Source organism: Bombina bombina, chromosome 11, assembly GCF_027579735.1.
Source record: "Bombina bombina isolate aBomBom1 chromosome 11, aBomBom1.pri, whole genome shotgun sequence".
Lineage (NCBI taxonomy): Eukaryota > Metazoa > Chordata > Amphibia > Anura > Bombinatoridae > Bombina > Bombina bombina.
The window spans coordinates 179,266,048-179,290,430 of record NC_069509.1 but is presented as its reverse complement, the minus strand read 5'-3'; the positions used below and the strand labels follow the sequence as shown (position 1 = coordinate 179,290,430).

Below are 24,383 nucleotides of genomic sequence, written 5' to 3'. Positions count from 1 at the left end.
TGTGCAATACTTTCTAAGCATTAAGACACCGGGGTCCAAATTTCAGAAAAATCGGATATTGCCTTCATAGTTTTTTGAACATTCAGAAATAAATGTGTCATTTTATTATTTAAAGAGACAGTAACGTTTTTTTTTTAAAATCGTTTTTATTGCATTGTTTGCCTGCCTAAATCTGTTTAACATGTCTGTTCTATCAGATAACCTATGTTCTGTGTGTATAGAGACAAATGTGGTTCCCCCTTCGAGTGTTTGTGATAATTGCGCCATAGCGTCCAAACAAAATCAGGACAGCTCTGTTATTTTTCATAATGTTGCCCAAGATCATTTATCTAATGAAGGTAGTGGGGATAGCTCTACATCCTCTCCTTCTGTGTCTACACCAGCTTTGCCCGTGCAGGCGACACCTAGCGCGCCAGTGCTTATTTCTATGCAACAATTATCAGCAGTAGTGGATAATTCTATAGCAAATCTTTTATCCAAACTGCCAGTTTTTCAGAGAAAGCGTGATTGTTCAGTTTTAAATACAGATAAAAAGGATGAACAATCAGACGCTGACAATGCCTTATCTATTTTACCCTCACATCAATCGGAATTGGCTGTGAGGGAAGGGCTGTCTGAGGGTGAAATTTCAGACTCAGGAAAAATTTCTCAACAGGCAGAACCTGATCTAGTGGCATTTAAGTTTAAGCTAGAACATCTCCGCGCTTTGCTTAAGGAGGTATTAGCTACTCTGGATGACTGTGATTCCATGGTAGTACCAGAGAAGTTGTGCAAATTGGACAAATTTTTAGAGGTCCCAGTGCACGACGACGCTTTTCCAATACCTAAGAGGGTAGCGAACATAGTGGAAAAGGAGTGGGAGAAGCCAGGTGTACCCTTTGCCCCACCTCCTATATTTAAGAAAATGTTTCCCATAGTAGACCCTAGAAGGAACGCATGGCAAACGGTCCCGAAGGTTGAGGGAGCTGTTTCAACACTAGCGAAGCGCACAACTATTCCTATAGAGGACAGCTGCACTTTCAAAGATCCTATGGATAAAAGATTGGAAGGATTGCTTAAAAAGATTTTTGTTCAGCAAGGGTTCATCCTTCAACCAGCTACCTGTGTTATTACTGTCACTTCAGCGGCGTCCTTTTGGTTCGAAGAACTAGAAAGGTCGCTCCAGAAAGAGACTTCCTATGAAGAAGTCATGGACAGAATTCACGCATTAAAGTTAGCTAATTCCTTTATATTGGATGCCGCCTTTCAAATAACGAAATTGGCGGCGAAAAACTCCGGTTTTGCTATAGTAGCGCGGAGGGCGCTTTGGCTAAAATCCTGGTCGGCAGACGTGTCGTCCAAGACTAAGTTACTGAATATTCCTTTCAAGGGTAAGACCCTTTTTGGGCCGGAATTGAAGGAAATTATTTCAGACATCACTGGGGGTAAGGGCCATGCCCTCCCACAGGATAGGCCTTTTAAGGCTAAGAACAAGTCTAATTTTCGTTCCTTTCGCAATTTCAGGAACGGACCGTCTAATAACTCCACTGCCGCTAGACAAGAAGGTAACGCGGCCCAGCCCAAACCCGCTTTGAAGCCCATGCAAGGCTGGAACAAGGGTAAACAAACCAAGAAACCTGCTGCTGCTACCAAGACAGCATGAAGGGGTAGCCCCCGATCCGGGACCGGATCTGGTAGGGGGCAGACTATCTCTCTTCGCTCAGGCTTGGGCAAGAGATGTTCTGGATCCCTGGGCACTAGAGATAGTTTCCAAGGGATACCTGTTAGAATTCAAGGGACTTCCTCCAAAGGGAAGGTTCCACCTGTCTCGCTTATCTTCAGACCAGATAAAGAAACAGGCATTCTTACATTGTGTAAGAGACCTATCAAAGATGGGAGTGATAAACCCAGTCCCCTCCGGGGAACAAGGTCTAGGGTTTTACTCAAACCTGTTTGTGGTTCCCAAAAAAGAGGGAACTTTCAGGCCAATTCTGGATTTAAAGATATTAAACAAGTTCCTCAGAGTTCCATCCTTCAAGATGGAAACCATTCGGACAATCTTACCAACAATCCAGCAGGGTCAATTTTTGACTACCGTGGATCTGAAGGATGCGTATCTGCATATCCCAATCCACAAATCTCATCATCAGTTCCTGAGGTTCGCCTTTCTGGACAAACATTACCAGTTTGTGGCTCTTCCATTCGGTTTAGCCACCGCTCCTAGAATCTTCACAAAGGTGCTAGGGTCCCTTCTAGCGGTCCTAAGACCGAGGGGCATCGCTGTAGCACCTTATCTAGACGACATCCTAATCCAAGCGTCGTCTCTTTCCAAAGCGAGGGCTCATACAGACATTGTGTTGGCTTTTCTCAGATCTCACGGGTGGAAAGTGAACATAGAAAAAAGTTCACTGTCACCGTCCACAACGGTTCCTTTTCTGGGAACAATAATAGATTCTGTGGAAATGAAGATCTTTCTCACAGACGTCAGAAAGACAAAGCTTCTAAAAGCTTGTCGAGTTCTTCACTCTATTCCTCAACCCTCCATAGCTCAATGCATGGAAGTAATAGGACTAATGGTCGCAGCAATGGATGTGGTTCCTTTTGCTCGAATTCATCTAAGACCATTACAGCTGTGCATGCTCAATCAGTGGAATGGGGACTATACAGACTTGTCTCCCCAAATTCAAGTAGACCAGGTAACCAGGGACTCACTTCTCTGGTGGTTGACCCAGGATCACCTGTCTCAGGGAATGAGTTTCCGCAGACCGGAGTGGGTCATCGTCACGACCGACGCCAGCCTCTTGGGGTGGGGCGCGGTCTGGGACTCTCTGAAAGCTCAGGGCCTATGGTCGCGGGAAGAGTCGCTTCTCCCGATAAACATTTTGGAACTAAGAGCAATATTCAATGCGCTCCTGGCTTGGCCTCAGCTAGCGGAAGCCAGGTTCATAAGATTTCAGTCGGACAACATAACGACTGTTGCGTACATCAATCATCAGGGGGGAACAAAGAGTTCCCTAGCGATGAAGGAAGTAACCAAGATAATCCAATGGGCAGAGAATCACTCCTGCCATCTATCTGCTATTCACATCCCAGGAGTAGACAACTGGGAGGCGGACTATTTGAGTCGTCAGACTTTCCATCCGGGGGAGTGGGAACTCCATCCGGAGGTCTTTGCTCAGTTAACCCAATTATGGGGCATTCCAGACATGGATCTAATGGCGTCCCGTCAGAACTTCAAGATTCCTTGCTACGGGTCCAGATCCAGGGATCCCAAGGCGACTCTAGTGAATGCATTAGTGGCGCCTTGGTTGTTCAACCTAGCATATGTGTTTCCACCGTTTCCTCTCCTCCCCAGGCTCATAGCCAGGATCAAACAGGAGAAGGCCTCGGTGATTCTGATAGCTCCTGCGTGGCTACGCAGGACTTGGTATGCAGACCTGGTGAATATGTCATCGGCTCCACCATGGAAGCTACCTTTGAGACAGGACCTTCTAGTACAAGGTCCATTCGAACATCCCAATCTAGTTTCTCTGCAGCTGACTGCTTGGAAATTGAACGCTTGGTTTTATCCAAGCGTGGGTTTTCAAATTCTGTGATTGATACTCTGGTCCAAGCCAGAAAACCTGTGACTAGAAGGATTTACCATAAAATATGGAAAAAATATATCTGTTGGTGTGAATCCAAAGGATTCTCCTGGAGTAAGATTAAAATTCCAAAGATTCTCTCCTTTCTCCAAGAAGGTTTGGATAAAGGATTGTCAGCTAGTTCTCCAAAAGGACAGATTTCTGCATTATCCGTCTTGTTGCACAAACGTCTGGCAGCTTTGCCAGATGTACAAGCTTTTGTTCAGGCTTTGGTTAGAATCAAGCCTGTTTACAGACCCATGACTCCTCCTTGGAGTCTAAATTTAGTTCTTTCAGTTCTTCAAGGGGTTCCGTTTGAACCTTTACATTCCATAGATATTAAGTTACTATCTTGGAAAGTTCTGTTTTTGGTTGCTATTTCTTCTGCTAGAAATGTTTCGGAATTATCTGCTTTGCAGTGTGATCCACCCTACCTGGTGTTCCATTCAGATAAGGTTGTTTTGCGTACTAAGCCTGGTTTTCTTCCAAAAGTTGTTTCTAACGAGAACATCAACCAGGAAATAGTTGTTCCTTCTTTGTGTCCGAATCCAGTTTCAAAGAAGGAACGTTTATTACACAATTTAGATGTTGTTCGTGCTTTAAAGTTCTATTTAGAAGCAACAAAAGATTTTAGACAAACCTCATCCTTGTTTGTCGTTTACTCTGGTAAGAGGAGGCTTCTGTTGACCAGATATGTAAGACAGCGACTTGGTCTTCTCTGCACACTTTTGCCAAATTCTACAAATTTGATATTTTTGCTTCTTCGGAGGCTGTTTTTGGGAGAAAGGTTTTGCAAGCCGTGGTGCCTTCTGTTTAGGTAACCTGATTTGCTCCCTCCCTTCATCCGTGTCCTAAAGCTTTGGTATTGGTTCCCACAAGTAATGGATGACGCCGTGGACCGGACACACCAATGTTGGAGAAAACAGAATTTATGCTTACCTGATAAATTACTTTCTCCAACGGTGTGTCCGGTCCACGGCCCGCCCTGGTTTTTTTAATCAGGTTGAAATTTTTTTTCTTTATACACTACAGTCACCACGGCACCCTATAGTTTCTCCTTTTTCTCCTAACCGTCGGTCGAATGACTGGGGGCAGAGCCAGAGGGGGAGCTATATGGACAGCTCTTGCTGTGTGCTCTCCTTGCCTTTCCCTGTGGGGGAGAACATTTCCCACAAGTAATGGATGACGCCGTGGACCGGACACACCGTTAGAGAAAGTAATTTATCAGGTAAGCATAAATTCTGTTTTTACAGCGCTATAAAAACACTTTCCCTTTTGCCTTTTTGTGGCATGTCATGACTTTATTGTTTACTACTCTGCTGTGGTGCGGGTCCTGGCTGTGGACTAGTCGTTCTCAGATGCAGTTAGAGCAGTTTGTCTTGCAATGGTGGCTGTGACTGTGTCTAAATATGTTTTAAGAGTTTTAAAACAATGGACCTTGTATTAGGAGCAGATTCTGACGCATCACATAATTGATACTCATTCCAGTGTATTTTCAGTACAGGAAAAAGGCACTGTTACACAAATGAATATGTATTAGCGCTTAGTACATTGGCGGTTTCGCTATACAAAATTGTGACATGTTGGTTACGCCACTTCTTTTCATGGCGGGGAAAGGCAAGAGTGCACGCTTTCCTTCTAGGCTGTGTTTTTTTTTTCTCTTGATGTCGAGTCACGTGGACCGCCTCTCCGCTTCAATTCTAATCAGCGGAGCAGCGTTCTCACGGATGCAGTTTTTTTTCTGTGTTTAGTCCGGCAGGGAAACTCTGCCGATTTTTTTGAATTTTATTGTTGATGAAACAGTCCAAAGAGAAACATGTTGTATGAAGCATTGTTTATTGCACTTAGTTCATGGATCCGTAGTGATGCTCTTAAAGTGACAGTACAGAGTAACTTAGTCTGCATTTTGTAATAAGATTATGGAACCTTCGTCCCCTATGGATCAGTGGATAAGGGGTTACATTATACAATATTATAATTCTTTTGCCAACTATGCAACTTATGTTATGATAAGGCACAATTTGTACTTTTTATTTTTTCTTCAATTCTGTGCTGCATGTTTAGCTTGTTTTCTAGGATGTAGAGAGAGATGATGCTTTTCTGGCTATGCCACAGCTTTTTCCTCGAATGTCCCAAGTCTTAATGGCGTCGCATGCAATGCCCTACGGTTCCTCTGAATCTCCTGGAGGAGTATATTTACCTATATATTTTGCTGCACAGTTATCCTCTGGAAAATCTGTGGCATTATCTAATTTTCCTATGTTAAAGAGAAAAGGCAAGAGGAAATTTTAGAGATTCAGATAGTAAGGTTTCTGGTCCCCCTACTGCTACTCAGGCCGCCTTTTCTCATAAGTCTGAGGAGGCTATGTCAGTAGCCTCTGAGGGTGAAATCTCAGATTCAGACAGTATAATTCCTTCATCTGATGCTAAAGTAGTAACCTTTTAAATTTAAGTTTGAACACCTTCGTGTATTATTAAAGGAGGTTTTGGCTTCTTTGGACAACTCGGATACACCTGTCGTTGTCAACCCTTAAATTTTTTAGTCAACTTAATAGTTGTTTGATGTTCCAGACCGTGCTAGGAGAATTTTCACAGGAATGGGAGAAGTCAGGGATTCCTTTTTTTCCTGTCTTTAAACGGATGTTTACTGTCGCTGTCTCTATTTAAATATCTTGGCGCACGGTGCCTAAAGTAGAAGGGACCGCTCTACTCTGGTTAAGATAACTTTGATCCCTATAGAGGAAAGCTGCTCTTTTAAGGATCAATGGACAAAGCTGAAGGCTTATATGGATATTGCCATTGTGGCAAGTGCACATCTTATTGGTGCGATGCCTTGTCTAATTCCATTTTGCTAGAGACTTCGTTGGAGGAGATTCAGAACAGAATTGAGGCTCTTAAGCTGGCCAATTCTTTTATTGTCGATGCTACCATGCAAGTCATTAAGCCGGGAGCCAAGTATCTGGCTTTGCGGTGCTAGCCTGCGGGGTGTTGGGGCTATATTCTTGATCAGAAGATTTTTCCTCTGAGTCCAAGCTTCTGGCGCTTTCTTACAAGGGCGAGACCTTGTTTGGTCCTGATCTGACAGGAATATTTCTGATATTACGGGTGGAAAAGGGGTCTTTTCTACCACAAGACAAGAAGAATAGTCCTAAAGGATGTCAGAGTGAAAACCTGCAGCAGAGTCTAAACCAGCATTAAGGGTTTGCCCCCAATCTGGGATCGGCCCTAGTGGGGGGCTGAATCTCTGTTTTTCTTCAAACATGGATTCATGAGTTGTCACAGATGGCCTGCAGACATAGTATCTCAGGGTTACACTATGGAATTCAATCCTTTCCTACTAGAGGTAGGTTCCACCTCTCAATTTATCTGCGGACCAGATATCAGACAATTTGGGGAGTTTTCTTCCCTGGGGGGAACAGGGTCTGGGATTCTATTCCAATCTGTTTGTGGTTCCCAAAAAAGAGGTAACTTTTCGGCCTATTTTAGACCTTAAGTGTCTAAACAAGTTTCCCCTTCAAAATGGAGACCATTCGGTCAATTCTTCCCTTGGTACAAGAAGGTCAGTTTATGACGACCATAGACCTGAAGGATGCGTATCTTCATGTTCCCATTTACAGGGATCATCACAAGTACCTGAGATTTGCCTTTCTAGACAAACACTTTCAGTTTGTGGCTCTTCCGTTTGGCCTTGCGACAGCTTCCAAAATATTTTCAAAGATTCTGGGGGCTCTCTTGGCAGTGATCAGGGCTCGGGGAATTGCAGCGGTGCCTTACCTGGAGGACATATTGGTTCAGGCGCAATCTTTTCAACAAGCAAACTCTCATACAGAGATCTTCTTGTCTATTCTACATTCCCACGGATGGAAAGTGAATCTGGAAAAGAGTTGCCTTATTCCAGCTACAAGGGTGGTTTTCTTAGGGAGCATAATAGATTCCCTATCTATGAATATTTTTCTGACAGAGGTCAGAAAATCCAAGATTCTTGCCTCTCTCTTCAGAGTACTGTTTGGCCGTCAGTAGCTCACTGTATGGAGGTAATTGGTCTGATGGTTGCTTCCATGGACATCATTCCTTTGCTCAATTCCATTTCAGAGCTTTATAGTTATGCATGCTCAGACAATGGAACGGGATCATTCGGATCTGTCTCAGAGGATAGATCTAGATCAAGTTGACGAGGGACATAGTTGACGAGGGACTCTCTTCCGTGGTGGGGTTCTTAGGAGTATCTGTCTTGAGACACATGCTTCTGGAGACCTTCTTGGATCATTGTAACCACGGACGCAAGCTTGCTGGCCTGGGGAGCAGTCTGGGACTCATTTAAAGTGCAAGGTCTATGGACTCGGGAGGAGTCTGCTCTCCCCATAAATATCTTGGAATTGAGTGATTTACATTGCTCTGATAGCGTGGCCTCAGTTGTCCTTAGCCTGGTTTATCAGATTCCAATCGGACAATAACATCTCAGTGGCTTACATCAACAACAAGGGAGGAACACGGAGTTCCTTAGCCATGAAGGAAGTGGCTCGGATTATTCAGTGGGCGGAAGCAAACAATTGTCTATCTGCCATCCACATTCCAGGAGTAGACAACTGGGAGGCGGATTTTCTGAACAGACTTTTCATCCCGGGTGTGGGCATTACATCCGGAGGTGTTCTCGAGGTTTACCCTCAAATGAAGGATGCCGGAGTCAGATCTGATGGCGTCTCAACAGAACGCTAAGCTTCTGAGGAACGGTTCAAGGTCGAGAGATCCTCAGGCTGTCCTGATAGATGCTCTTGCTTTACCTTGGATTTTCAATCTAGCATACCTGTTTCCACCGTTTGCTCTCCTTCCACAAGTCATTGCTTGTATCAAACTGGAGATTGCACCGGTAATTCTAATAGCTCCTGCGTGGCCTCACAGGAACTGGTATGCAGATCTAGTGTAGATGTCATCTCTTCCACCATGGAAGCTGCCTCTGAGGAAGGGCCTTCTAACTCAGGGTCCATTCCTTCATCCAAATCTCATTTCTCTGAGGCTGACTGCTTGGAGATTGAACGCTTAGTGTTGTGTAAGCGTGGTTTTTCTGAGTCCGTCATTGAGATCATGATTCAGGCTCACAAGCCTGTTTCTAGAAAGATTTACCATAAGATATGGCGTAAATATCTTTATTGTTGCGAATCTAAGGGCTACTCTTGGAGTAGGGTCAGGATTCCTAAGATTTTATCTTTTCTCCAGGAAGGACTGGAGAAAGGTTTGTCAGCCAGTTCTCTGAAGGGTCCGATTTCGGCTTATCTGTTTAATTTCATAAGCGTCTGGCAGATGTGCCAGATGTTCAAACCTTTTGTCAGGCCCTGGTCAGAATCAGGCCTGTCTTTAAGTTGGTTGCTCCTTGTTGGAGCTTTAACTTAGTTCTTAGGGGTTTGCAACAGGCTCCGTTTGAGCCTTTACATTCCATAGATATTAAGTTATCTTGGCAGGTTTTGTTTCTTATTGCTACTTCTGCTCAGAGAGTCTCAGAACTCTCAGCCTTGCAGTGTGATTCACCTTATCTTATTTTTCACGCTGATAAGGCTGTTCTTCGTACAAAGTTGGGTTTTCTACCTAAAGTGGTTTCTGATAATAATCTTAAAGTGATGGTAAACTCTCCCCTTTTTAAAATCAGATCTGGAATGTAAGCGCTATTTTAGATGGAGTTTAATTAATTAGCTGTAATGAAGATGCAGTATAACATGCTTTTTATTATAGATATGCAATTCAAATACTGCATGCTCCTCCGCCCACTTCAAAAGTAAAATTTTCTGTGAGCTAACAGATTGAATTGTTGTCCAATCAGCGCTCTCCCCATATGGCACTTTTGTTGTAGCTAGAGCATTGATTGGAGAGTAATTCAATCATTTAGCTGACAGGAAAATTGACTTTTGAAGTGGGTAGTGTAACGTGGGGTATTTGAATTTCATTTCTATATTAATAACTAAGTTATAGCGCATCTTCATTACAGCTAATGAATTAAACTCCATCTAAAATAGCGCTTACATTCCAGATCTGATTTTAAAAAGGGGAGAGTTTACCATCACTTTAATTAGGAAATTGTTGTTTTCTTCTCTATGTCCTAATCCTTCTTCTCATAAGGAACGTTTGTTGCACAACTTGGATGTTGTGAATGCTCTAAATTTCTACCTACAGGCGACTTAGGATTTTTGTCAATCCTCTGCCCTGTTGGTTTGTTTCTCTGGAAAGCATAAAGGTCAGAAAGCTACTGCTGCCTCTCTTTCTCTCTGGTTGAGAAATTCGATCCGTTTTGCTTATGAGACTGCTGGACAGCAGCCTCCTGAGAGAATAACAGCTCATTCCACTAGGGTTGTTTTGTCGTCTTGGGCTTTTAAAAATGAAGCTTCTGTGGGACAGATTTGCAAGGCTGCAACTTGGTCCTCTCTCACATACTTTTTCCAAATTTGATACTTTTGCCTCGGCTGAGGCTTCTTTTGGGAGAAATGTTCTTCAAGCGGTGGTGCCTTCTGTTAAGGTCTGCCTGTCTTGTTATCTCTCCCTATTCATCTGTGTCCTCTAGCTTGGGTATTGGTACCCAACAGTAATTGATGACGTCGTGGACTCACCATATCTTAGGAAAGAAAACAAAATTTATGCTTACCTGATACATTTTTTATTTCCGGATATGGTGAGTCCACTACCCCACCCATAAATTTAAGATGGTTAATTTTGACTAAACCTCAGGCACCTCTACATCTTTGTATTATTCCTTGCTTCCATTTTCCTTCGGTCGAATGACTGGGAATTGTGGCCAGGAGTGATATTCCCAACAGTAATTGATGACATTGTAGCCTCACCATATCCGGAAAGAAAGACATTTATCAGGTAAGCATACATTTTGTTTTCCATGGAGCCTGAACAGGGGCATTTAGGGCCATTCGGCCCTTAATAAATCGTCCCCTTAGACTTCAATGGATCACAAAAAGTGGAGAGAAAACAAAACACCCAACAAGTCTCGCTACACTTTTTTTTTTTTCTGCACACATAGTGTATTTTAGTCCCACTTTAATTTATATTACTATATTTTCTGTTCCACAAAGTAGATCATAATGGAAAACTTTAAAAATAATGTAGCTGAAGAACAACTCAAGTAAACTAAGATCCTAGAGCCAATGACATAACAAATAAGGTGAATCTTGCGATCATAGGTCAGCTTGTGGTTAGGGTTAATAGGCCTACTATATTTGGGAGCCCACTGTCATCCAAATGGTTGGCATTTCTTTTTCACACACACTGTTGTGACTATAGCAATGTGATATCTCCGCCTAGGAGACATACCAGACACAAATCGCTAAAATCTGACGCCCATGTTTTACAAGAAGTCTGGCGATAAAATATAGCAATCTTGAAAAATCTGACTATAGGATCAGATACTACATGAAGCTGTTCACCTGAAAAGGTAACAAATACATAGCTGCAGCATCAAAACGTATCTTCATATCTAGTTTTAGAAGTAGGGATTGAGCTGGCTAGGTGGGTTAAGTAGATTTTCAGCTCTCAATTTTTTTTATTTTTTTTTAACACTCCATTTTCTTGGCAAACATCTTGTCATTAATATTTATTTACATAGCCTCAGACAGATACTAAGGGGTCTATTATCAAGCAGCAGCGGACAGGGGCATACATACGCGCCCCTGTCCGCCGCAGATCACCTCTGGTGGGTTGAATTCCACTGCCGGAATTCAGCATTGTACAATAACGCAATTTTGTGCTCTTGCGCAACACCGCCCCCTGCCCGGGCACAGCCAATCACATGCGGGCAGGAGCTGTCAATCTCCCCGGTTAGGGAGGCAGTGGTCTGATGACCGCTATTTTAAATACGGACTGCAGGCTCTCTTGTGAGAACCTGCAGTCGTAGGGGGTCGAAGCTTTTGATAAATCGACCCCTATTCTATCCAGCTGTTCAGTTCTCAGTTTACTAATACACAAACCTAAGTACATGATATATGGAGAGATAAAATGACATGCGTACGAATACCTGCCACCTGAGCAAGAAATCCTGTGAGCTGTTTGTGTGAGAGTGATCCGGTAGCAGAAAATCATTCTGTGCTTCATTGTCATTGGTGCCAAACAGACCAGCCGAGACTCCTGCAATAATTATAGTTTATTTACAGAGCACTAGCGTATTCGGTGGTGCAAGGCACAATGAGTACATGAGAAAACACAAAAGCCGTAAATGCATTCATTCTAGAGGATCTGGGAGCTAAAAATCTATTCAATGACTGGAATGATACAGAAGATGAGGGCACTGCATAGTACACACTGATGTTATCATAGGGTATAGTGTACAGAACATTACTGTGGGTCAAGGGCAGGTGCAAGCAGATGGAATGCTTGATATTATTTACAGTGGTGTATATAGTGTAGTGTCGCAACTACTTAAAGGGACAGTCTGCTTGAAAATATTTGTTTTAAAAAATAATCTCTTTATTACCCATTGCAAAACCAACACGGTTATATTAATATAATTTTTACCTATGTGATTACCTTTGTTTATAAGCCTCTGCAGACTGCCCCCTTAACTCATTTTTTTTTTTGACAGACTTGCATTTTAGCCAATCAGTGCTGACTCCTAGGTAACTCCACGGGAGTGAGCACAATGTTATCTATATGGCACACATGAAATAGTTGTGAACAAATGTCAAAATGCACTGAGATAAGAGGCGGCCTTCAAAGGCTTAGAAATTAGCATATGAACCTACCTAGGTTTAGCTTTCAACAAAGAGTACCAAGAGAACAAGGCAAATTTGATGATAAAAGTAAATTGGAAAATTGTTTAAAATTCCATACTCTATCTGAATCCTGAAAGTTTAATTTTGACTAGACTGTCCCTTTAAGATTAGGGAAGCTGCCGAATAAAGCCCTAAAAATCTATCTGCCCACAGTAATCACAATGACCAGTCAATACAGTAAATTGATGATAAAGACAATGAAATAGCACTTTGGAGCCGATTTATCAATTGTTGGGCGCACATGATCCACCGCAGCGGATCATGTCCGCCCGACATCGATATATGCTGTTAGCATTTATCATTGCACAAGCATTTCGGCCGCTAGGAGGAGGTGTCTGATTGGGATGATTGCTATCCGCCACCTCAGAGGTGGCAGATGAGTTAAGAAGCAGCTCTCTTACGACCGTTACTTCTTGACTTTTGTTTCCGGCGAGCCTGAAGGCTCACGCGGAAATTGCTGCTTTCGCAGCATGATAATACGGCCCCTTAGTCTTAACTTCTAATGAGTAGTAGATTTTTTTTTTTTTCCTGACAATTTTCAAAGTTATGTCTATTTCCATTCCTCCTGTATCATGTGACAGCCAACAGCCAATCACAAATGCATATACATATATTCTATGACTTCTTGCACATGCTCAGTAGGACCTGGTGACTCAAAAAGTGTAAATATAAAAAAAAGCACATTTTGTTGTTGGAAGTAAATTGGAAAGTTGTTTAAAATTGCTGGTCTATCTGAATCATGAAAGTTTAATTTTGACTTGAGTGTCCCTTTAAGCTGTTTGTTTAATTTTCAGTATTGCTAAATCCAAACCGACAGAAGATAAAACTTGAACGCAAATGTGCGCTATTTAGTTTCTAATATAAGGAATGTTTGTATGACTATCTAATATATCTAATATTTAGTACAATATGCTATAGATGTAATTTTAATTAAAGTTCAAAAACCAACAGCATTTAAACATCCTTAAAGTTAAACTAATATACCTGTATCTGTTTTGCATGTTCTAGTAATGCTTATTGGTACTTCCTACTAATGAGCAGAAACAGGAAGTTCCTATCAGCCAATGAGCATTTGTAGAAATAACAGGAAGTACAAGACTATATATGGAGGACAGAAATTGAGTACTGTGTCCATTTTAAATACACCATTCCACAATGACATTAAACTGCTAAGTACAAATAAAGTGACATGTTTACTACTCACTATATTGATTTGTTTTCCTCCTGTAACCTGTTTAGCAGTTGGCAAAGCTCTGAATCTTTTAACTGGGCCCCGCCATCTTGTATTGTGGGATTGTTACATCCTGTGACAGAAGAAGTGTACTTTCACAGATCAGTGAAGTTTGCGTTTTTTTGAGAGCTGTACGTTGCACTTTGGATTAGTTTGCACAATAAGAGGCAGAAGAGTTACATGATTGCATCTGTTGTACACAGTTTTAAAGTTACATAACAAATATAAAAAGATCTCAGGAGTTATATAGAGAGATGCAGCCACTGCAAATATACGGCTCCTGCTCTGTATTGTGCACAGTAAAGTGAAGTAAATGATACGGCTAGTCAAGAAGACAACAATATCACTGAACTGTGACTGTGCACTGCTTCTGTCACATGGTATAAGAATACTTAAGTTCCAAGATGGTGGCTCCCAGGGTGAAGATGCAGAATGTCACTAAACAGCACTTTTAAAGGGTTAAAATAAGAGAACATCTTTGAAGATTGCTGCAAGTACAGGAGGAATAAACAATAATATGGTAAGTAGTAACTGTACCCAGAAGTTTAATGTCCCTTTTAAAATATCTAACAACAATAGGTAGACTGTAAAACAGAATACATCTTTTAGTGGAATTTGTATCTATTATCTCACAAATTAAAGTTCATTTAAAAGGAGCAGGATTCAGTAAAGCTAGTAAACTATTATCATTAAAACAGAAAATGCATTTTAAATAAAAACTGCAATTCACTTCTATGACAATTTTGATATTTTCTCTCAGTATCCTTTGTTGAAAATCATATCTAGATAGGCTTAGGGACACAGAGCACTACTGGGGGCTACCTTTTGTCATTGGCTTAACTGACATATTCAGCTAACTCCCAGCAGTGCATTGCTGCTCCTGAGCATACCTAGGTATTCCTTCAACTAAGGATACCAAAAATGTTATTATGAAAGTAAATTGAGATTTTATTTAAAATTGCATGCTCTGTTTGAATGAAATATTACTTTCCTCTTAAAGACACAATGAGTCCACGAATCCTCTTCATTACTTATGGGTTATTCACCTCCTGGTCAGCAGGAGGAGGCAAAGAGCACCACAGCAGAACTGTTAAATAGCTCCTCCCTTCCCTCCCACTCCAGTCATTCTCTTTGCCTACGTTAGTGATAGGAAGTGAGGTGTTAGATTAGATTTTTCAATCAAGAGTTTATTATTTTTAAAGTAGTGCCAGAGAGTGCTGCTTTATTCTAGGGTGTAGCCGTAGTCCATATCAGTCTCTACAGTAGAGCTTTTGGTGGCTTTAGAGCAATGGGAACTGGTGGGACATAATTCTCACTGCGCCTCCCATACATTTATGCTGCCCTAACCCTGATGGCCTAAGCAAGATTACTCAGGCTTTATCTTTCTCCACAGGGCTATGGGAGGGAGAGGACCTCCTAAACCTGCTGAGCTGCCCTGCTGTCGGGCAGAATACAAAGGTAAGTGCTGGCTTTTTATCCTGGGTCTGAAGCAATAAGGAGGTTTCAGGACAGAGGAGTATAGCACTTTTACTGGGACATATATCTCCTATATATATTTAAAGGAGGGTTATGTGACAGCATGGTAATGGCAGGCACTGGGGCTCAGGAGTGTGGCTTCTGGGGGCATTTGCACAGAACTGAAGGAAATATGCTTGTTAGACAGAGAGAGGCTAATCTGCATGATTTATATTTTTAATAGGCATTGCTCCCTTATACCGTTCATTTGGTATTACAATTGCCAGGTTTACTAGTACAGTTTCTCCCGGTAGTCTGTCTATATGATAAAATGGCAACCGGGAAAGCGTGTATTATTACACCCACGAAGGGCGGGGTTATATTTTGGCGCAGATTTTTTCAGAAGCGCAATTACGTTCTCTATATGCTGCGATGTGTGTTGTCATGCCCACGAGGGGCAGAGCTAGGTTTGAGGCCGTCTTAGGCTGCACTCACTTTATCGGAAGATAGAGCAGTTTTTGTGCTAACGTAGTACTCTTCACATCTGTTAGTGATAGCTCTACAACTGCGCTCCGGATCTGTTTTTGGGTCACACAGTTCTCAGGGTGAACGAGCATTGGGCACCTCAGCAAGATTTCACTGAGGTTAAGTCAGTGCTCAATATTTGTGTACTAATGTATCTTTTTCTTTAGCAACGATTATGAAACAAAACAGAGTTTTGTTTTAAAATTGAAGGTGACAGTGTGTATTTGGCTGTTGATCTTTATTACAATAATTTCAACTGTTTATTTGTTTATCCCATCCTTTGTGTTTTAGGATAAAACTAGTGCACACAAAAATGAGTTACTTGTGAATAAAGAGACAGTAATGTTTTTTTTATGTGAAAATTTTTAATAAAAGATTTTCCCTTATAAGGCTTTTTGCTGTTTGGGAGTCTCTTCACTACAGTCAATTTATGCCACAATTTCTCCTGTAGAGTCCCAAAAAATGTTTATGGCCCACATGCAGTGCTCTGCACATCCTCTAATACTCCTCTTGGAGTTTCTTTACATTTCATATATTTATAGGTTTTCACACGAGGTAGAAAACATTTATTAAGAACATGTTCCCCATAGTTAACTCAGCTAGGGAGTTTGGCACATACTTTCCCTAGGGTCTAAGGAGAGTTGCCAGCATAGCTATGAGAACTATTATACTTTTAGAGGATTGTGGGTTCTCAAAGGTCCTAGCGACAAAAATTAGAAAGGGGGATGTACACCAGGGTTTTCAATGGTAACCAGCTGTGTACTTTGCTACTGTCATTAGTGCGACGACATATTGGTTTGATACTTGATCTGATGCTGCTAAATCGGAAACTCCCCTGGATGAAATCCAGGATGGGATTGAAGTTTTTCAAGTTGGCTAATTCCTTTATTTCAAATTTTTCCCTTCAAGTTATCAAACTGGGAGCATTGGTTTCAGGTTTCTCTATTCCAGCTCACAGAGCCTTTATGGTTAGAGCCTTGTTCTATGGATGTGTGCTCTAAGTCTAAGCTTTTAACGATTTCTGACAAGGGGAAGGCCTTGTTGAGACCTGACTTGACGGAAATAATCTCAAAAAAAAAAAAAAGAAAAGAAAATTGATACAAATAGCCTGTGGTTGAATCTAACCCAGCATGAAGGTCATCATGCCACAGATCCGGGACCGGATCTTGTAGGGGGCAGACTTTCCTTTTTTGCTCAGGCTTGGATTTGAGATGTTCTGGATTCCTGGGCAATAGATAATAGTGTCCCAGGGATACGAGTTAGAGTTCAGAAGTTTTCCTCCCGGAGGCAGGTTTCTGCTTTTAAGATTATCTGAAGATCAGACAAACTGGAGAGACGTTCTTACACTGCGTAGGAGTCTTCTCAGTTCTGGGAGTGATTGTTCCAGTTCCAATACAGGTACAGGGTCGGGGGGGTTTTATCCCAATCAGTTTGTGGTTCCCAAAAAAAGAGAGGGAACTTGTAGACTACTTTTTAGATCTCAAGAGTCTAAACAAATTTCTTAGTTTACTGTCCTTTCAGATGGAAACTATTAGTTCCTTTCTGCCCTTGATCCTAGAGAGTCAATTTTGACAACAGTGGGTTTTAAGGATGCAGACTTTTATGTATCATTCACAAGAATTGTTTCAAGTTCTAAGCTTTGCCTTTTTGGACAAATGCTTTCAGTTCGGGGGCTCTTCCTTTCGGTCTTGCCACAGCTTTCAGAGCTTTTCACAAAGGCTCTGAGATCACTGTTGGCGGTGCTTTGGTTAAGGGGCATTGCAGTGGCGCCCTATCTGGACGACATCCTAGTCCAGGCACCATTCTTTCAGAAAGCTAGATTTCTTATCCTTCCCGCGATTTCTCGGGTGGAAGGTAATTTTGGAAAGGAGTTCCTTAGCCCAATGCACAAAGGTACCTTTCTGGGAATTGTAATAGATTTCATGTCAATGCAGATTTTTCTGACAGGATGTCAGGAAATCAGAGATTATCTATACTTGTCTAGTCATTCAGATCACCCCTTGGCCTTTGGGGGCTCAGTGCATGGTGGTGATCGGGTTTATGATGGCGGTAATGGACCTCATCTTGTGTGATCGGTTCTATTTCAGATCTCTGCAGTAAGCACAATGAATCAGATTATACAAGTTTGTATCTTCAAATTCTACTGGAGCAGACGACAAGGGATTCTCTTCAATGGTGATAGTCTGCGAAGCAGGTTCCCTGGGAAACATGATCCAGAGACAATATTGGATGTTGGGACAATAGATGCCAGCCTTCTAGGATGGGGAGCGGTCTGGGGCTCCTTAAGGGCATAGGGACTCAGCCTGAGTCTGTTCTCCTATTAGCATTCTGGAGCTGAGTGCGATCTACATTGTTCTTCTGGCCTTGCCTCAGTTAGTCTTGGTCCAGTTTATCAGGTTCCAGTTGTTAAAAATGACGTCGGTGACTTACATCACTCATCAGGGAGGAACGAGGAGTTCCTTAACGATGACAGAGGTATCCAAAATAATTCAGTGGGTAGAGGCCCATTCTTGCTGCCTGTCGGCAATCCACAGGGGTGGAACAACTGGGAGGCGGTTTTCCTGAGCAGACAGACCTTTCGTTCAGAGGAAAACTGGCTGTGGCTCAACACACACACAAACAGAGTAGCATTCACATAGCCACAGGTTCAGATCCCTGCACAACCCTGTTGTTTGGAATGCTTCCCAGATCTTTTAGAACTCCATCTGGAGGTGTTCTCTAGCTTTTTCCTCTGTTTGCTTTTCTTCCTCGGGTCATTGCTCGAACCATGCAGGAGAGGGCATCGGTGATCCTCTAAGCGCCGGTTTCGCCTCGTAGGTTTGGTATGCAGATCTGGTGGACATGTCTTCCCTGACACCTTGGAGATTTCCATTGAGGAAGGTCCTTATCATTCAAGGGCCTCTCCTTCTCCCAACTCTGGTTTATCTGAAGCTAACTGCTTGGAGATTGGATGAAGCTTGTCATTAGACAAATTTGTCATAAGCTATGCTGTAAATATCTCTATTGGTGTGAATCCATGGGCTCCTCGTGGAGTAGAGTGTGGATTTGTAGACTTTTGTCTTCTCTCCAAGAGGATTTGTAGGAAGGTTTAACGTCAAGTTTCCAAAGGGTAAAGACTTTGTCTTTCTCTATTTTTTGTTACTTTAACCTCTGGCAGATGTGCCAGATGTACAAACATTTTGTCAGGCCTTGATCAGGACTGTGTTCAAACCAGTTATCCCTCCATGGAGTTTGAATCTAGTTCTCGGAGTTCTTCAAGGGACTCCGTTTGAGCCTGTTCTTTCCTAAAATATTGAGTTGTTATCTTGGAAAGTTTTATTTCTTGGTTGATATCTCCTTAGCTTGGAGAGTGTCAGAGCTCTCGGCTTTACAGTATGAGTCTCCTTCTCCTATTTCCATTCAGATAAGGTTTTTTTATGGACTAACTTAGGATTTCTTCCTAAGGTTATTTCTGATCGGAACATTAATCAGGAGATTGTTGTGCCTTCCTTGTGCCCTAATCCTTCTTCTAGACAGAAAAACATTTGCACAATTTGGACGTGGTCTGTGCTTTAAAGTTTTGCCTGCAGGCGCCTAAGGACTTTCGTCAGTCTTCTTTGTTTGTGGTTTTCTCAGGAAAACGCAAGGGACAGAAAGCTATGGCTACTTCTTTCTTTTTGGCTGAAGAGTATTATACGTTTTGCATATGAGACTGCTGGACAGCAGCCTCCAGGGAGAGTTACGGCTTATTCCACGAGGACTGTTTTCTTCCTCATGGGCATTCAAGAAGGAAGCTTCTGTGGAACAGATTTGCAAGGCTGCAGCTTGGTCCTCTCTAAACGCTTTTTCTAAATTTTACAAAATTGATAATTTTGCCTCGGCTGAGGCTGCTTTTGGGAGAAAGGCTTCTTCAAGGTTCCCTGTCTTGTTCCTCCCGTATCATCTGTGTCCTCTAGCTTGGGTATTGTATCCCATAAGTAATGAAGATGATCCGTGGACTTGTATCTTTAGGAAGAAAAGAAAATTTATGCTTACCTGATAAATTTATTTCTTCTTAGACACGATGAGTCCACAGCCCGCCCTGTTCTTTTAAGACAGGTTGTTATTTTTTGTAAACTTCAGACACCTCTGCACCTTGACTTTTCCTTTCTCTTCCTAACTTCGGTCGAATGACTGGAGTGGGAGGGAAGGGAGGCGCTATTTAACAGCTCTGCTGTGGTGCGCTTTGCCTCCTCCTGCTGACCAGGAGGGGAATATCCCATAAGTAATGAAGATGATCCATGGACTCATCGTGTCTAAGAAGAAATACATTTATCAGGTAAGCATACATTTTCTTTTTGAATGTATTATCCCTTTAATCACACTGGGTGCTCCCCCATCTCATAGAATAAAGTATATTTCTCACATGAAGCTTACCATGATGCCAGCCTTGCAGTGTCACACTACACACGTCATGGTGAATGTCACATTGCACTGAGACTCCTACTTGATTGGACACTTCAATTTTATTGGCATCTTTTTTTATTGTAATACCATTTTTAGATAAAGGAAGGTCAACATTCTGGCAGTTCTCTTCTATCTATAAAAAACACAGGAATATTAATATTATTTACAGAAAATGCAGAAGTGTTTTGTGATAATGGCACATTTTGCCATAGTTTTCTATAGCAAAACACCAAGATATACAGTGTTATCCTTTATAAGGGAGCACAGAGATACAGGTGATTTATTCACTAACACGTAATGTTAGAATGGAAGACTCGAATTCATGAATGCAATTTTAGACTAGAGACCCTGCAATGTCAAGTGCTAGTCACACGGCCCAGCTGTGTAACTAGAGCTACTGATTGGATCAGAGGTGGTTAAACACATATTGGTACAGGGCCAATATAATCAAAATTACATGCAAGTAATTTTTTTTTTTACTATAATGGCCCTTTAAAAAGAGGCAGCACTTATTTATTTTCTATACAAGAGCAACAATTAAACATGGCGATTACCTTTCCCCCCCTAAAAATGTGAAGTAAAATAAGTTTAAAATTTAACATTGCACAAACATACCTGTATCTGTTGTTTTATTTAGCTATAGTTTCTTTAGCTATTAGGCAAACATGGTTTTGGTCAACCTTTGCAGGAAGTGCCTTACAGCCAATTAACATTAGCAGGACGTGTGTAACAACCAATGAACATTAGCAAAAAGTGCATAACAGCCAATGAGCATTGACAGGCGCTGCCTAACAGCCAATTAACATTAGCATGAGGTGCCTAACAACCAATGAACACTAGAAGGAAGTGCCTAACAACAGTGTTACATGGATGGGACATTGTGGATGTTGTGTGTGTGCTCAGAAACAGACCCTTTATCATATGAGAAATTTTACATCCTTTAAGATATAGGTTTCTTTAGACTAAGGGGCCGATTTACTATGCCCCGAATGGGGCCAACTCCCTACAGCGTATCATGTCCGCCAGAGTTTGATAATTCAGGCCCCTAAGTCTGAACATAATAATAATATTGATTACATGCTCATTTTTCGAAATAATAATAAAAATAAATAAACTGTGAAATAAAATATTATGAAGAACTCTCCTGCACCACACATTCTCATGGTGTTGACTTATAGAATTCACCTCCTCACATTATGTAAAGAACAACTTGTCTGACTCCACACCATTTTGTATCCCCTTTCTCCCGTCTCGAACAACTACAGAGCAAATCTAAAACCTGGTAGTTCTTGTGGAAATCATCTATCGCACTCTAGAGAAGATGCAGGGGATATTTTATACACATCCCCTATAGTCATGGGGTTCACTATCGACCATACAACATTCACTATTTAATGAGCATCAGTTTTAATTTTTATTCATATTTAATATTTAATTAAAAAAACTCCACTCATTGAATCTCTTTCTAGAGGTAAACATAAGGAACGTGTTCTTTAACTGCCTCCAACTGGCTTGTTTAATAAGGAACAGTTCAATATATGTAGAAGAACAAAACATTACTTATGTATTTTTTTTTAAAAAATACTAAACCAAAATATTTTCAGTGTATTGCTACTTTTTACTCAAGATTTCCAGCATCAATTTTATTTATAAAGGTAGAATAACAAATGGTGACATTAAACTTCAAAAATCATAATTTTACTGTCATTAGCAATTAAATAACTGTATTATTACCTTCATCCCAGGATATATGTCAAGCGCAACCTTATTCATTTCAACATGAAGAGATCTCTGTTCACTGGTTCCCTGATTCAGTATCACAGTAAATGTGTCATTTGAAAAGTCTTTAGCCAACAACAGACTGCATTTTGAATTCAAGTCAACCATATGTCCATCAAAAGTCAAAACATGTTTATGGCCAATCAACAGTGCATGGTCTAAGTTGCAAGGAAAAAAAAACAGTCAGTTAAAAATGTAACATGTTTTAAGGCAACATCGGAAGAAGACAGAATAACCTCACTGCACATGCAGTCATAAGTATAGTTCTGGAAAGGACTGTATTCATTCATCTTTTAGCTTGGTACAAGATCTGTACAATTATTTCTGTGACACAGCCATAGAGTAATCTAACTCCTACCACTCGTTAAAAGGTCTTCTCTGGTTCTACAATCTCTGTTTGATGATAACCTTATCTAGCTCATCTAAACTATCTGTTTACATTAAAAAAATCATGCTACTATCTGCCCCTCCACCATTTCCAGCTAGATGGTGTCCCACCACTTAAATAACAATTTATCAAATAATAATATTTTCCTGATTGTTTGTTTGACCAAAACACCAGTATCTGAAATCTATCTAACTATTGCTAACTACAGTATTACACCATAATCCAAGCCTGTTGAATGGATGTGTACTAGACCCTGTTTTCTCCTGGATCACATTATTATTATCGGTAGAGCGCCAACAGATTCCGCAGCGATATGATCACTTGATTACCAAGTTCTGATGTGTTTACCCAGGAAACAATAGGTTCCTTTTTCTCACAAGACACACAACAAACTATTACACTCACAGCTTTTCAACGTGGCTACTGCAAAATCATCCAAACTGACCAATCCATCAACCTACTCTCCAATAAAATTGTCAATCTCTCAACCTTCTATCCAATAAAATTGCTGCTGCCATACATTTCTACCTTATTTATTGGCTATTTACTATTGCTTCCTACTTTGGCTCATCACCTCTTTGCATCTTATTTAAAATCCTAAACCTGTCCTGCAAATTCCTCTACCATTTGTAACCCCCTATATTCAAAGTGTCTCCAAATCCTTCCCTAACCAACTACTCTGATTATCCGATAATCATCTCCAAATGCTCCTAACTTTAAATAATATCTGAAAATTCATCTTAGGGAAGTCATGATCTAACTTCTAAAGGTTGATACCGTCTAAAATGAACTTTTATAGCCCGACCACTCCAGGATGTCTAGGACATAAGGCAGATCTTTATTCTGTCATTACAATTGACCTGCAAGATCCTGACACCACATACCATCCCTTACCACCACAGAACTATGCTGTGTCTTGAGCCCTATATGGCAGCAACATATAGTGCCCAAGACAAGTTCACATACCTGCCTACCTCATTATGCTCTTAAAGAAAGATGTTAACCTTCAGCAAAGGATATCAAAATAAAGACTTAAAATCTAGTAATGGAGGTACAGTCTACCTGAATCAAGAAAGTCTCATTTTGACTTCTATGTCCCTTTTTATCATACTCTGATTGGGCGATGATCACTAATGGCGATGACTGCCTGACATATCAATGCACTATTTTTATTATAACCAATACTATCAATTCATGACATGTGCGATTCACAATTTTATTTTATTTTGCTTTTTCTTTTATAATTAATTTAATTAAAACATCCCTTGCACAAGTGAACATTTTGGTGATTGTAATGTGTTGTGTTTTATAATTTAAAAATGAGATACAAGTTATTTTTTAGCATTTTATTAAACTAGGTAATTATTGCTATTTATTAACTGAGCATTTGCAAAATTGTGAGATGCCATTCAAAAGAGGCCAGAAGCAGTTTTTAAAAGAACAAGGCTGTTGAAAAGGCCAAAAATCTCACAAGAATCTTTAAAAAGTATTTTTCTAATGGATTGGAATACCGCTTTCAAATATTGTTGGTGCAAAGTGTTGGTGGTGCTTTACTTGGTTCAAAGCTAATTGAAAATAACTCTGTAACTAGGTTTTCTAATGGAATGGAATGGCGTCAGATTTGAAATCCCCACACAAACATGAAAAGTGCTTCACATGGCTCTTCTCATGGACTGGAACAAAATATTAATAAAAACTAATTTAAACTTAGGTTTTAACTTTTTCTTGACTTTTCCATGCATACAGTCTATCCTGTGATTTAGCTTGACTTGTCTACCTTATAAGCACTACAATATCATTAAAGGGACAGTCAACACCATCATTTTTGTTGTTTTAAAAGACAGATAATCTCTTAATTACCCATTCCCCAGTTTTGCATAACCAACACAGTTATAATAATACACATTTACCTCTGTGATTACCTTGAGAGGCCAATTTATCAAAGGTCTGTCGGACCTGATCCAACAGTGCAGATCAGGTCCGACAGACATCGCTGAATGCGGAGAGCAATACGTTCTCCGTATTCAGCATTGCACCAGCAGCTCTTGTGAGCTGCTGGTGCAACGCCACCCCCTGCAGAGTGACTCAGCCAATCGGCCGCCAGCAGGGGGGTGTCGATCAACCCGATCGTACTCGATCGGGTTGAATTGTGGCGATCTCTGTCCACCTCATCAGAGCAGGCGGACAGGTTATGAAACAGCGGTCTGAAGACTCGCCAG

The 24,383-nt window shown here is 41.1% G+C and overlaps 1 protein-coding gene across 1 annotated transcript in view; it reads right to left on the bottom strand.

The window, feature by feature from the left end:
• The window catches only part of LOC128641740 (uncharacterized), a 383,379-nt gene that overhangs the window by 8,677 nt on the left and 350,319 nt on the right, over positions 1–24,383 (bottom strand). Inside the window, exons 69-71 of the mRNA XM_053694265.1 lie at positions 21,732–21,934; positions 19,968–20,130; positions 11,608–11,717 (exon numbers count right to left, since the gene is read on the bottom strand). Of these exons, the coding sequence (XP_053550240.1) occupies positions 11,608–11,717; positions 19,968–20,130; positions 21,732–21,934 (476 nt within the window). The remainder of the gene's footprint in view (positions 1–11,607; positions 11,718–19,967; positions 20,131–21,731; positions 21,935–24,383) is intronic.